The 16,118-nt window shown below is 40.0% G+C and overlaps 1 protein-coding gene across 3 annotated transcripts in view; it reads right to left on the bottom strand.

The window, feature by feature from the left end:
• The window catches only part of IARS1 (isoleucyl-tRNA synthetase 1), a 92,211-nt gene that overhangs the window by 38,430 nt on the left and 37,663 nt on the right, over positions 1–16,118 (bottom strand). For all 3 annotated transcript variants that reach the window (XM_014260450.2, XM_005531822.3, XM_014260449.2), the window contains 3 exons: positions 7,677–7,803; positions 2,884–2,957; positions 2,320–2,514 (listed from right to left, as the gene is read on the bottom strand). In XM_014260450.2, coding sequence (XP_014115925.1) covers positions 2,320–2,514; positions 2,884–2,957; positions 7,677–7,803 — 396 coding nt within the window. The remainder of the gene's footprint in view (positions 1–2,319; positions 2,515–2,883; positions 2,958–7,676; positions 7,804–16,118) is intronic.

Below are 16,118 nucleotides of genomic sequence, written 5' to 3'. Positions count from 1 at the left end.
TCATGGAGTGAATGAGAAGCCACCAGAACTGCACCTCCTGAGCCTTTCCCCATCTCCCAGTCCTCACTTCACAGCAGCTGCAGTCTCTGACCTGACACAAAACCAATCTCCATTCTCAATCTTCACACTCTGTACGGGATGTGCCAAATACAAATCACATCCTGTGCTCTCAACACTTCTGCTCGTTGTTCTCTTAGACCTCACATCTTAATTCCTTCTGTCTCTCACACATCAAAAGTGCTTTACTACAAATCACCCAACACTTGCTGGTAGCAAAGCCCCAGCTCTTTAACAACCTGGGAAAGGTGGGAGCAGCAGGAATTGAGGCAGCTGTTTTGATTTCCCTCCACAAACAAGTGAAACACACCTGGCTCTGCTCATGAGAAGTCATGAGAGTTTAGAGCAGGAGCTTGAAACTTTCCCTGAACTCTGACACCTCCTCATGGCAGTTTCTGACAAAGTCTAACCTTTTCCAGTTCTTCCACATGTGCTTGCACAGCTGGCTCAATGCAGAGGGGAATTAGGCCCATACTGTGACATATTACCTATCCCTTCACTATGCTGAAGGTTTTTAGGCACATAACACTTGATTCCAGGATGTCTAGTCCAAATCTTGATATTTACAAAGTACCAAGAACTGGTGCCAGATAAATGGAAAACATGTATAAATCATACTTAGTGGAGACAAAACAAATTTTCATATGGTGAAGGCACTGGACTGGGTTCAGTAATTAATCCAAATAATCATTGGGCATTGACTCTCAGGAACTCTTATGCTGAGGCTAAGAACAAAAAGCAATCTGCCCCAAACTGAAAAGAGAAAGCCTCCTCTTGCACCGTGACTATGGCACACAAGTCTGAGGACTCACACCAAATGTCCTCAACCTGAGTTCTTCCATGAAAAAAAAAAAACCAAAAAACCAAAAAAAACCCCCACTGTTTTCTAATTTTTTCCAAATTAAAAAAATGAAGAGGTAAAAGTAAGTTTTTCATTCTCTTTTTGCTACCCAACAATATTTGATTGTATACTAAGGTATTAAATAATTTTTTGCATCACAATTAAGAGGTTGAAAAGTAAAGACATTTCACTACAATCATGAAATTTAGTTGTATTTGGCATCCTGCCTGCTTTGGTTGCTTGGTTTGTTGGGGGAGTAGAGGAGTGGGCAAAGGGAAGTGCCAACTCTATTCCAGAGGAATTTATTTAGCTCTAATACCTCAAGTTACTGGATGGAAAAGTTCTGCTTGGACACAGTCAAAATCATTAATCCAGAAAATACAAAAATTCATCTTAATCTGTCAATTTTCACAGTCAACCTCAAACTTCAGACATGGACTAAACACTTTGCAATGCTAAAACTAAAACTGTATGCAGGCATGCAAGTATGTATGAGAACATTAACCACAGAAAATCAGAGGAAATTTTTCACCAATGATTGAAAAGGATTTATCCAGAGTGAAAGAAGCAGATGTAGGTTACAGCTAAAAACTTTGACTTTTCTGCAAACTATACAATCTTAACAAAGTAAGATTTGATTTAATTTTTTTTCTGCACTCACATAAGCCAAAAATTCAAATTTAATCTTGGGGTAGAAATTACCATGCTACACATTGGCTTGAATTCCTCAACACATTGACTTCCATTTCAAGTGACTCAAGTGCAGCTCTGTCTCTAGTACATAACTCAAGTTCTGTGATCATTCAGCTGCTGAGACTTTTCCTTACCAGGCCAAAGATGTGCCCTATTACCTAATGATGTCTTCCATAAAAGCTGGGAAGTTTTCTTGCTAATACTCTATTTCTATAACAACTTTTTTGTCACCGAGCTTTAGACTACCTTGTGTTTTAGTTTAAAAAACCAATTATACACTTATCTGTACAGAAACAGCCAAATTATCTGTACAGCATTAAAGATATGAGAAGTAACTGCATTATAAACTGCTGTTAAACATATAAATTATTCAAGTAGATAGTAAAGCACTGAAGTGTTAGACACAGGGTGATAACCTGTTGTCTTTCAAGCAAGGCAAACACCCTGGTTCAAGGAACAGCACGGTGGCCTCCCCTGGCCACTTGGTCCATAACCCACAGACACCAATGTGATGGATGGCGAAAATGGCGTTTATTGCTGGAGAATTTGACATTTTATAACCTAGGGTCACTGTTTTCATCACAGCTAGGTGCTATTGGCTAATTGCAAGGGTCATTACCATACTAACGAGGGGGGGGGTTTACTATCTTTCCGTTACATTCCGATACCTTCCAAGCGCCGGGCCTTACTTCTACAATAACCTGACATAATAAATGGCACAAAGTTACCATCCTCGTGTCTGGTCGATGCCCTCGGCGATGAAGTCGGCAGGGAAAGCATCCTCGAGCTCCCTCCTGTTCTCGAAGGGGTAGTGGACCTGGGCGTAGGGCATGCTGCCGCTCTCGAACCAGCAGTCAAACACCTCGGGCACGCGGCGCAGGGCGCCCTTCCCGCTGCGCGACGGGATGCTCAGCTGGTCGATGCTGCGGGACAAACAGCCAGCAGCCCCAAACAAAACCAGGTTAGGAGAAGTTCATGTGCTGGTCTATTAGGGTGACAGCAGTTTTGGCTTTCATTTTAATGACTCTTCAAAAAGGTCCTTCAAAGCGTTTCCTTTGACACCCTCTGTAATCTTTGTACTAAGAGTGTTCAACAACTTTGTTGAAACTAAACAGAAAGTTAACAGAGTTGAAGTTTCTGTTAACAGAACACAAGAAAATTTTTATGTGTTAATCACAAGTCCTGTCACAACTTTTCTATTTCCTAAATCTGTTTCCCAGAGTTTGGGCAAAAAAAACCCACAAGGATTTTTTATATCTGCCCATCTACCCAGTGAAGAGTCTGCGACCCACCTTTCTCGATGCAGATCCGTGACTTTCACTCCAGACAGCTCCTCCAGTTCTGCCATTGAACCAACACAAACCACCTGTAGGAGAAATTCAAGAAATGTAGCCAGTTAATTGCATTCAGCAGCTATTTTATTTTTCAATATCAGGCAGGAGACTTGCAGTATCTCTTTTACTAGTTGGTAGAGCTGAAAAATTAATAAAAATTTTGTACAAGGCTCTCCTTCCTCAAATGATGTTAGAGACCACTGCACTGATTTAATACAATTCATGTTACGAGAACTGGAGACTTGGAAGCAGCAGCATCTTGGACAGGTTACCAAAAAAATGTGGGATTGGCAGGGGGGCAGTTTCTCCAAAGCAGACAAATAGGAGTTACAGATTCCAGGTTCCTCTCCTAAAATAACCAGCTCATTATCCACATGTGTAACATCCCAGGTAGACTAAACTGCACATGCTAAAGGCTTTTTATTTAAAGTGAAGAAAGTGTCACAGCTACTCTTCTTGGTTTTGTTGCATCAACACGCTAGTAAGAAAAAGGCAGATTTCCACACCAGACTTGCAATGACATCATGAAACAATGATTCTGAAAAACTGCATGAGAAAGCAGAAAGCAAAGCTTTCTTTGCTTCAGGTTTTACTCAAAATGAGCCCTCCCAGAGCCCTGTGGCCTCTCTCATCTGGCAGGACTCACAAGCCGCAAGCTGCAGTACAGACCTGGATTTTGGAGATGCCTTCCCACATGCCATCCTTCCCATTTAGAATTGCCATGGAAAAACCCCAGGGTTTGACAGATCTGACAGAGAAGGAGTTAAATGTAACACCATAAAAAAGCTGTAAATAGGCCAGACGTTTTTCACATGAAATAACTTTGTAAGTTGCTCTTAAGATACAAAAAATCAGAGCACTGCTCAATTCCTATAGTTAGTCTTAAATATATGCATATGTATACACATGGAAATTCTGACTAACTGAAAGGTTTTGGTGTATTTAATTCCAAAAAACTGTCATGGAATTACAGAGAAGACAGAAACTCAGTCTGATTTGGGTTTTAAGACATGATTTTCCCAGTCTGATTCAAGTGCTGATCAGCATTACTAATCACTATCTTCTACTGTTAAAGTACTTTGGAAATGTAACATTTTCATTGCTTATCTATGTTTTTTGTATTTTTTTTTTCTGTAGGAAGTGAGGCAGGACATTTAATGATTCCACTAGCCAGGTAAAACAGCCTGCAGAATGCATACAAACTACACCAGGGGATTGATCCCAGGTAAAAATACGTCTACATCAACAAACTATTTTTAACCCAGATCTGTTCTTCATTCATGTGGCTCCATAAGAAAACACACAGGCACAAGTGAGCAGCAGCAGGTGCTTAGTTCAGCACTGCTGGAGGAAGAAAAGGTATTAATAGAAAAATGGGTAAAAAAATGCCCTTGGATACACCTTCTCTAACCTTTGTACTTGAATATATTTTCACACTAAGCTCTCTCTGTAAGGGAGAAAAGCTGCTCATTATTTGGTGGTTTTTGAACAAGTGCTTCAATGCTGAAGCAAAATTCTGAATATTGATGCAGAACTGCACCCAGAAATCACTCATGGAAGAAATAAACCCAAGTTCACGTGAACAATCCACCAACCCCCAGAGTAACACAGATCCCCACCACTAAGCACCTCTGTCCAAGACAGAAGGATGGAGCTCCTCTGTCCCAAGGGGAGCTCATTAGGTGCTGAAAGGCATGAGGAGAATGCAGCAAACAGATGCTAATCAAATTCCATCCCTCATTAGGCCACACCCCCTCGTTTCTGCACAGAGCACACACAGGCTGATGCTCTCCAATTAAAGCTTCTGCTCGATACATCCCTTCAGCAGCCATGGCTGCTCCAACAGCCTGGGCCCTCTGCTGCTCCTCCATTTGATGGCTCACATCAGCTCCAAAACCAGCTCTACCAACACTGAACAGCAGCAAAGACTCTAACAGGCTGTGTCAGCACCTCCAAGACCTAAGGTGAAGCCAGAGGTCAAGATTAACCCCTGCTAAGAAAATGAACATTACATCCAGGATTATCCACGTCAATAGGAGCATGAAGGCATCCAGCAGCATTCATGCATCTCCATGTTCCCGTGGCACAGCCCTGCAGCCCCTGGGGTTTAAAATAAAATGTTTGTTTTTGTGGGTTTGCCATTTCAGCTCTGTTCAGCACCACAGCTGAGGAGTAAGAAGTGCCCACAGAAAGGAAGAAGCCTGCACAGTATGTCAGAAAGATGGCCTGGGATCACCAGAAAACATTTCATGAATATGAAATAGGAGAAGAAATGACTGCTACAGTCAGCCAGAAGTGGCCTTAATGCAGCCTCAAAGCAGCCCAGAAATGCACCTGGAGAGGGTCCCTCACCCTCAGGAGAGCAGAGCCAGAGCCCTCTCATTCTGCTGGCCAAGACAGAGGGCACCCAGCCCAGGGCAGGCTTACCATGAGTGACAAGCCAGGAAATAATCCGGGAACTTCAGAGCATCACTGAATAGTGAACACTATAATTTGTGTTTATATGTAAGTCCTATAAAATGAGCCTATATCTGCTTTACCAACTTGGGTGTTATATTAAAAAATTTTATTATCTAATCCAAATGAGATGTGTTCCTTCACTGAGGAAATCATTGGAATTTGAAAGCTTAAAATGATAAACTGTCTGCAAAAATGTGGCAATAAACACAAGCTTCAAAATTTAACTTCCATTATGCATCTCTACCTGATAATTATGCTAAAAGAAAACTAAAATAAAACTGTGCAAAAGCAGTTATTGATCTGTAATAAAATTCACTTTAATACCAATTAATTCACCTTACTGTATATTAAATAAGGAATGGTTATTACTTCTCCAGGATTTAATATGCAAAGCATAATTGCATGCAACAAAGTGTTCTTCTGAGAGCAAAACATGAAGAGGCTGCTCTGCAATCCCACATGGCACCCGGCTGCAGTAACACTGGAGTCAGGGAATTCTGAGGGAATATCATTACTGGGAGAGCAGATGTCACCTAGGCTTTAAGTTTTACATCAGTTCCAGCACTATTTGTTTTTCAAGCCATATCTCACACACACAAAAAGAATGAATATTTTTTAAAAAACTTCTAACTTGAAATTTAGCTCAGTTCAGAAGCTGTACTCATCTATTAAAGCACAATATTCAGGCTCTGGAGCAAACAGAAATGTGTGACATCTATGGATAGAAATAATAGACCTGTTGGTATTTCCATCATTATTCAGAACACCAAACCCTGAGGAATATTTGCAGCTCGTTTCAAAGGAAAGGTCAATCTTCCAAGTTAGACATCATTTTGTTATTAAAAACTAACAAATCAAACCTAGAAAAGCAAAAAAAAAATTGGTACACACTGGAATCCAGATAAGGGGAGACTGAACAGAAAATGAAATATTATTAGAGGCAAGGAGTGGAAGTAATGAAACCGTTATACAATCATTTTCAGCTGTAGACTGAAATACCCAGGCACAACACTGAAAGCCTTTTTATTACGTAAAAAAAAATTGTTAGATCAAACAAAGGACTTAGAAATGTTAGATGAATGTGAAGAAAGTGTGTATAAATTGTCAGTCTTCAAACTAAACTTTAACTGTTATATGAGAGACAGAAGCACTTGGTTTGTCAGTAATTTACAAACACACTCACAGCACAAATAGAATCCAAATGCCAAAGCTTTCTTAGATACTTAAATCCTAATTGCAGGAGTAGCTCCCTCCCTATCCCAGTATCTCCCTGCCTACCAAGATTCCCAGTGAAGAGGAAATAAAAATGCTTTATGGTGCACATCTAAGCAACAGCAAGTTTAAGGTCATAATATACTTCTCTAGCAGATGTTTTCCTACTCGAGGTCTTTCAGGTCTAAAATGAAGAGTAAAACTTTTTCAAATCAAGAGAGATAAAAATAAAGGCTTGGGATGCTGCCATCAGTATTTACCTTCCCTGGACATCCTGACACTGATTACCATTTCCTACTCTCAGCATGAGGAAGGCTTATCATGTGTGTCTGATGGAACTAACCCAATACAAAAAAAAAAGAGAAAAGGAAACATCACACAAAAAAACCCAAACCCACTTTACCTTCAAAAAGAGTTTTAAAACCATCAAAATTGTGTCAAGTGTTCACTCATGCCTTCTGCATTATGCTACCAATGCAGGGTACCTTGCAGCTTGACAAAGCTCATTTCTAGCACTACCATTATACATTTTCATCATTCCACTAGATTCGTATTTTTACAGTCTGCTACATTCACATTTGTGGCACTACAAATATGTATCTTCACTGTTCTGCTGTGGTGGACTTGCTTTTATGCCATCAGCAACTCATTTGGCTTGAAGTAACCAACCACCAGAATTTCAAAAGCAGACTTAAAGGAGTCTTTTTACCAAAAAAAAAATTTAAAAAAATAAATTTCCTCCTTGCCATTTTCTCACTGCATTTATTATTTCCTTTAGATTTGCCATCACTGCAAATTCTTCTGGGAAAGACAAGATTAGTTTTAATGTAAAAACCAAGAAAAATTGCTTGCAGTTTCCAAGCAAAAGCAAAGAAAGCCTGCACAGGCACACAAATGAACCCATAAACATGCACAGATCTATCACCTATTATACAAATATAGATGGGTTATACAGATATGCTATTAAAACATGTAAATAGGACTTCAGGCTGCAGCAGCCAAAGACATACCAAAATAAGCAAACAACAAGTACAGACAGGGTTTTTTGCTAACTAGAACCTTTCATTTTCCTTGCTCACCTCTTCCAAATCCTCGCTGACCCACAGAGGGATGGGGGTCCCCCAGTAGCGGTTCCGAGAGATGGCCCAGTCTCGGGCATCCTTCAGCCAGTTCCCAAAGCGCTTCTCCCTCACGAAATCTGGAACCCTGTGCCCAAAAAAACCGAAGTATTAATGTATCACTACGTTCCACTTAAAAGAAAGCTGGTAAGAATCTATTATACTTGATTTTATCCACCATAGAAGTTTGTTCCAGCACTGATTGACTTGGAGCACATTCATGTTACAGCACTGGCTGCTGCAAGGCCTATGGAGGTGTTGCTAAAAAACCCAAAACTGCCTTTGTCTGATCTCCAGGTAAGCTGCTATTGTGAAAAACACCATATTTGTTTTACTGTAACTCAGGAAAACACATGCAACATAAAACAGATTCATTAGGGATGAAACAAAGGCCAAAGTCCTCAGGACAGTCCAACAGTGGAGGATTATGGCTAATGGCGATGACAATACTTATGATTAAATCACACACAGAAAAAGGAACAGCCACTGATTTTGGGGTTGACTGAAATTCCCAAGATTAAAAAGCCTGGAGCAATAGCACTAAAAGGCACCTTGGACTATGTATGGGCATCCAGGTATATGCACATTACTCAGGTTGATGGATCATACAAAAAACCCTTCCCAAGCTATTTATCATCTCACTTTGAATTACCCAATTAAGAAACAAAACACGCCCCCAACCACAGACCCTTATCAATGCTTGCTAAAACCTCATTTTGAGCACTAAAGGGCATTGAAGGATGTTAAAGACAAATTTTTATTGTATGAAAGTGTCTTGGAGCACAAAGGTTAACGCCAGAATCCAATGCCCTGCAAGGTTCCTGGCTGTGCTAAGTGGCCTGGTGGTTTGATTAGAATCATTAAAACCATTTTCTCCCAGGACGTAAACAAACAATTAACTATTTATCCAATGATTATGTGCAGATGAAGGAAAGCAACGGGTTTCATGCTCAACAATATGCTCACTTCATGCCTAAAGGTGCATTTAAAAAGACCAAACTCAAATGAAACTCACAGAAAGAGCAACCTTAAGACAGTGTGACACACAGAAACTGTGAATGAGCAGCTCACAACAATAAAGTAGCTCTGGAACTGAGCTTCGAGCATGCCAAGTTTTGCTGGGTTTGTTTTCTCAGTCTAACTTGAAAGGCCCTTCCCAAAGTCTGAGCTGGATTAGGAGGGCCATGGATTCTAAAGGGGGAGCACACAGGGTCTCTTCCACTTTTCTTTCTGAAGCTCTTGGTCCTCTTGTCAAGTATTTTTTTTTTTTTTTTTTTAGGATTTTTAATCACAGATCAGTCCCATGAGTAACAAAGATGAAAGGTTCCTTTAGAGGAAAAAATCAGAAGAATGGATTCACATGATACATTGAGGTAGGATTTGGCCCAGCAGCAGGAGATTTATGAAATAAATGTGAATAAAAAAAAGCAAACTATTGATGAAAATAAAAGCCACTCTCTTATTTTAAAAGTTTTACCCATGATGAAGCCATGTAGAGATCTAAAGGCCTCTTGCTGCCAATATTGTCTCAAGTGGATAAAAACTACCCTTTAAAGCCTTACTAAATATCAGCCTGAAGTTCCACAGCATCCCTTGCTATTTCTGGAGTTACTTTCAGCTGCAAAGTTGTCTTCTGTAACACTTCTCGAACAAAAATCTAATATAAAAAAAATTTTAAACAAACTCAGTGACTCATGTCTCACATGACATCTGTAGCCCTGCTTTGAAAGTTAGAAATGTATACAGGCTTTCCCAATTTGGTTCAGCGTGGGACTCATTACTATTAACTTTCTGTCCTGACCTCAGGAGACCCTCTCGCCAAACACAAGTGGAAACTGTACAAAAGTTCATTAGCATTTGCCCAACATTCCACTAATGTGGAAAACTTCTCTTTACATCACTCCTAAACTAGTTTCCATTTTTCAGAAGTTGTTAGACACTGATTAGCTGAAATTATTAGTCCCATTTAACATAGCTAGAGGCTGAGACAATCCCCCAATGACACTAAAATGCTAAGAGTTTTAATTCTGCCTCCTCAAAACACGCATGAAAAATTAATTTTATCCCCAAAGTGGACATTAACCACAAAAATGTATGTGGTGTGATCTCTCTCTCTGAGCTATGAAAGCATATAATTTACCTCTTCTGGTAAAATTGTCTGACCCTGCTGCCAGTTTGCAGTGGAACATAAAACACAAACCACTTCATCTACAAACCACATTTGCAACAATGATCTATGGCTCTTTAGAGGTACAACACAGGAATAATGCTGGCACAGCCATCAAATCTAATAAAAAGAGCCTGTATCTCACACACATTCTGAGCCCATCACTCAAAGGAAGTGTTACTTAAAGCAGTTGGGTTTTGCCTCTGCAGAGATGCTGCCCAAAGGCAAACACAGCCTCCAGCTGGGATCAAGCTGGAAGAGCGATCTGCAGCAGGAACAATCATGCCAGGCACAGCCCTTCAAGTCTGGAGCCCATTTCTTTTACTTATTCTCACAGATTTAGCTCCAGATAGCTCAGTTTAACACTTACCTACATATCACAAGGGAAAAAAATAAAATCAGAGGCACCTTCTACTTAAATATTTGATTAGGCTGGGAAAAAAATAGTATTCTCAATGATGTTGTTACTAACACCTGATCTTTATTTACACCAATTCCAGGTTAGTGTTCTTAGAGTTTTTCGGTTTCTTTTAATCCTACTCTTAGATATTTTCTTGGCATATTTCTCCTGCTAAATTTTCATGAAGACACCATCTTGCCACAGGCACGTATTAGTTGAGGACACGTTTTTTTACTCTTCCGTCTGCAAAGCATCTGGAAGATAAATGAAAAGCCCTCTCCCAGATGCCAATGCACATATTTTTCATGTTTATCCCCACATCCATCACAAACTCCCTCCAGCCTGGAAGCACAGATCTCGGGTTCCTGCTGGTGACCACTGAGTGCAGTTGGGTGTGACCACAAGGTGCCCAGTTCTACCAGTTCAGAGCCCCCTGGACTGGCACTGGACACCTTCACATCTCAGAGAAGAACAAGCCCCAGCTCCCAACAGCTCCCTGAGGCTGCAAGTGAAAATTCAAAGCAGCCCCATCTCTCCCAAAGCCATCATGCTGCAGCTCCTCAAACTGAGCTGCGAGAAACAGGTTTTTTTATTTCCCAGCGGGCCTACAATTTGTTTGACCTTCAAATTTCTCTGCAAAATGACACAGATAGGATTTCATACTTCTTTCTCTGACATTTAGCAAGGTTAAGGAGACTGCTGCCTCAGCAGGTCAGGGAGCTCTTGATTCATGGGTGTGGAACAGTGTGGGACAATTGCAATTTCTCCTCTTGGCACCCAGGACAGGGCACTAAATAAACTGCAGGATGTTGGAAAGTTCAGGGAATTCAACTCCACAACACAAAGGAATAGTTTTGCCAAATCATAAATTAGGAAGATTTTGAATCCAAGTACATCAGTACACCTGTTTGAATGCTCATGTCTGTCTTACTTTCCCAACATCAAAACTCTATCGTACAAGTCAGAGATAATGAAAATTATTCATTTGCTGCAAATTTCTGTATCCATTTTTGACTGTTTATTCCTATTTTTGAAGCAGATGTGGGGTTTTGCTTAATTCATGCATTGCTAAGTCCTCTGCACAGTCAACTCCCACATCCTTTCTTGGTAGCTACTCATTTTCTTAGCGTCTTAGTGTAAAATAAAAATTCCATTTGACAAGCCAAAAAAACCCATGAAGAGCAATGCAAAACCCAGTCTTTTAACAAAATCTATTAATTTATTACAGCAGGAACCCTCTCCTTTGCCTTCTCAGTCTATGCACCACTCAGCAGTCAAGTCACACAAACAATGTGGGCATAGATTTGAAAACAGCAAATATTGACCACCTTCAATCCCACAGCAGAACTGAGTTTGCTGACAGTGAGCTACCAAAGGCTGAGCCAGTGGGTTCTCAGGACCAATAAATACTCAAGGAACAGCATCAATTAAAATAAATAAATTTGCTTTCTGACTCTTTGTCTCCAGAGGAAAAATGTACAGGATGCAAATAAAAAAAATATTCTAAATTATTACATGATCCAGAAGGAAACTTATTAAAAGGACAAAGACATCTGTTCCTTTTCAGTAGATATATTTTGAAGCGTATTTCTTGTGCTCCTAACACAATTGCAAATCCTGAACTCAGCTCCTTATTCCATCTGCGAGCTCAGATGTGCTCTGAGCTGGCTCACCGGGCCCAGTCACGGGATGCAGGAGCTGTCTCAAAGCAGCACCATCCCTCTTTTCTGTAAACACAAACAGCACTGCCAAAATAAAACACTGCCCCTGCACAAGCCTTGTGTTTTATCATCAGCTCAACATTAAAAGCTGTTTCAGGTATTACATAAAGATAGGCTAATCTTTTCTCACTCTTCATCACCATTCTCTTCTTCTCACCAGCTAATCTTTTTTCATGATATTCTCTGAAAAAACACAGCACCTTTATGTATTGGGTAAGATTTACTTCATAATTGCTAATTAAAGGAGTTAAGACTATAAAGTTGATAAACAAAATACTACCTTAAGTAGTGGGAATTAGGGGACCTAATACCAGATTAAGAACTCTAATACAGCTTTGGTTCTGAGAGGATGCTCCCAGATCTGTCCTGTCCTTTGGCAAGCTGGTAACTTTTTAAATGCCACCTGAAATCAGGAATCAATTTTAAGTCTGGAAAAGAGAAAGTTACTCTTCCAGAAGATAGCTGAGTTGTATCAGAAACACCAAAGGTGATGAAGTAACTATTCTATGTCATCTAACTAAATATGCTCAGATTTATTTAAATTCCTAGTATATCAACTGGGGGGTTTATTTTAGGTGTAGAATTTGGCTTTCTTTTTAAACATTAACCAACCCTTAGAAGACAAAGGCTTAAATTCCATTATGTTAATTTACTCTAATAACAAGCCTCCTTCAACATGCCCTCAAATTGATTTTTAATGGTTTTTAATTCAAAGAGATAAAATAAGCAACTATTCATGCCCTTTTGACACTTTAATTAGCGCCAATCTATATCATGGACCTAATTAAACATGGGGGGAGGTGGGAGGGAGGAGAGGGGAAGGGAGGAAAGGTCAGTGTGTGCCAGGCAGAATTTCCACTGCAGCAGCCTCTGCTCCTCAGCTGGGGAGAGCTGCTGGAATGGTGCAACCCCACACACCCCACACCAGTCTGGGCTACCTCCACCGCTGCATTTTCTGCTTATGGTGCAGCTTACAGGGGCTAAATGAACTGTGCTTTCAATCATTTTGATCTCCTAATGTTTTTCTTCCCTCTTTTCTCATGGTTCCCATGGTAACCACCACGTTGTGGTGTGACTGCAATGCTGCTGCAGACGCATCCCCGTCATCGCTGCTCCCGGACACGGCAGCACAGCCCTGACCTCCAACGCTGGCACACGTCCCACTAAAAACCCTGTTCCATCTCCCTTCTACGACCCAGGCACCCTGCTAATTGCTGCTAAAATTCCTTATCTTATCAACAATCCCAGCAGCCTGAAGCCAGGGAGATGGGAAGCTTCCACTTTTTTTCTCCCTGCACAGTTTCCTTGGGAATACTCTAACATTTACTGGCACAAAGTACTTTTGTAGGGCATCAGCACTCAGGATCCATTTCAATCCACATATATCAATACATTTGCATTCCTGTGACAGTGGCAGACATTCCACACACTACTCATGTCACAGATCTATCAGCTGCCCAAGAAAATCATGGGCTGGAGTTGCTTAGTGAACTGGCATTTGGGGAGTTTGCTTCATAAGCTTTTCCTTGAAGCAAAAAATAAGCTTTTGGTGACCCTTCAGCAGAACTGAAAAGGTACCTCTGCATTCATGGCATCATCAGCAATCTCTGCACAGGAAGCTCAGAGAGGAAACAGCAAAATTAAGGCACAGCAGAACACAAGCCTTCAAAATCCACTGAACAAGCCTCCAAATTCACTTCTAATCCTCAACCATGTCTGATAACAGACAGTAATAAAACCTTCTTTAAATTAGACAAACACAAGGCTAACCCTGCAGCAATTTTTTCCACCTCCTGCTGTAGGCAATGCCACAGACTTGGATTTTTCCTCAGGAAATGTTGCCATCTAGTGACTCCACGTTGCTGTATACATCACAATTGCTACTAGAGGGAGGATCTCATCTGTATTCACAATTCCCCAGTAGGAAAAGTGTGACTGATGACTCAAAAAGAAGAGTTACAACTGCATGGTGATACTAAAGGGGAAAAAAAATAAAAAAAAAAGAAACAAATCTACACACCCCATGCATTTAAAACTGTTCAGATGAAATGTATTAATATTAACAAATCAAGAAAGAAAATGTCCTGAGACTTTCTATAAAACAAAAACAAGCAGCAGAAGGAAAGAAGGAAAAAGGACTCACTGATTTTCTTCCATTGCTCTACAATTCTGTTATGATTTAAAATTCTGTTGCCCTGCTACAGACTCCGATTCCTCATCTGAGCAAAACTGACAAGTTCAGTAAAATAAACATTCGCTTTCTATTGTGGATGGGCTCCACAGCCCCATCCTCTGCACAGCCTCGAGGTTTCTGACACAAACAGGCATTACTCCTGATCACATCTCACCTTTCCACAGGTGGGAGACAGTTTTGTGGTGAAAGATTAAAATGACCAAGATGAAAAGCTTCTCCAAAGCTTGACGTGCTCGACTGACACAGGAGAAGACACCTGGGCTGACACAGGAGCTGTAGGGAGCGCACGCAAAACTTTAACTTCACTCACAGAAATGTGGCATTTCCAGCAAAACTTTAACTTCACTCACAGAAATGTGGCATTTCCAGCAAGAACTAACAGCTTAAGTTACGGTGGAAGTCAAGAAAATAATACCTTCAACCATACATCGAGCTCTTTATTACAACACCTGAATTCTTCAGTGGTGAGAAGATGCCAGAACAAAAGGTTTGGCTTCTTTGAAGTCCCTGACTGTCTCCCATCACTGCTTTCCTTCCACTGATGCTCATTTTTCCACTACTCAAAGTGCTGAACATCTTATGCAAACAATGTCAGAGCTGGACAATGTCTTTAACATTAGAAACTTGGCAACAGCTACAGGTGAATGTTTTAGGAGTTACTGAAGGAGAACTTTAAGTGAGGGAGGTTTAAAAGAAAATAAAGAGTTCAAAGCTGATATTTAAATACAAACTACAGAATCTTTTCTATCAGTCTGCAAGAATAGAAATATAACATCCACTGCCAGAAGGATGAGCTACAATAGTTTGGAATTTGCACTATAAATTGTATAGATTTATTGCTTACAGTAACTTATAGATTTTCAATTTACACCAACTTTGAACACCGATGACAGGAATTAGTCCTGTACTGTAATTATAATCTAAGTGGCCTGGTTTAGTCTGTGGATACATAAAAAATGCTCTTTCAATAAACAATTTGAGAAAATGATGGTGATAACAATTAAGCCGGAAATCCAGACAGCACCTTGGTGTTGCATCCAACTCTCCTTATCAAGAGAATAGAAAGCCAAGGTTTGACAAGCCCAGCTTTTACAGCAGCCAAATCTGCCCCTCTTCATCTCAAATACAGCAGTAGTGGGTGCCTGAATGCCAAATAGAAGATAACCTTTTTAATTTAAATTTTCTTTTAAATAATCTCAGTTACACAGTAAAGAACATTCAGTAAGGGAACTTCAATTAAAGGCTGAAACACAGCCCCCTAAATACTGTTCCAATTGAGCATTTTCATCAACATTTGACACAAGCTAATTCCCAGTCTGCCTGAAATAAGGATGCAACAGAATAGAGAGGATTTTTTGGCTTCTGATTTTACAAAAATGCTGCCACATTACTCATGTAACCATTATTGGAAGTGATAGTTAATTTTGAAAAATGAAAATAGAGTTGGTGGTTTTAATAAATTTTGAATGGCTGTGGCCTTATAAGTTGGATAATTCACTAAAAAACTAATTAGAAATGCAATCAGGTTGCAAAGTTTGTCCAAGTATGTTTAATTTATTTCATCAGGAAGGATATCTATCAAGAGGGCATCTATTCTTAAGGGACAATATACCTATCAGTCATTTATAGGAATAAAAAAAGGAATGCAGTCAAACCCATTTTGTAAAGGTTAATATAGTCTGAAAAGCATTTATCCCAAATTTTCTCATTTTCAGGACATGCTGAAGCCCCAGAGAGTCCAAAAATAAATTTTTTAAAAGCTACATATTATTCCTGTGACACTTTGAGAGATCAAGTCTCTTCAAAAGCAGAAAAAGTAGGTTTTGGGAAGGATGGAGCTTCCAAAATTTAAATAAATGAATACTGCAGAAGGCCAGCAGTCTCAATGCCAACTAAAGAAGCTACAGTCCAAACAAAACTG

This window comes from Pseudopodoces humilis, chromosome 13 (assembly GCF_049639895.1).
Source record: "Pseudopodoces humilis isolate 2021_Gansu_Grassland_sample_001 chromosome 13, ASM4963989v1, whole genome shotgun sequence".
NCBI classification, from domain to species: domain Eukaryota; kingdom Metazoa; phylum Chordata; class Aves; order Passeriformes; family Paridae; genus Pseudopodoces; species Pseudopodoces humilis.
This window is presented reverse-complemented; position numbering and strand designations above follow the sequence as displayed.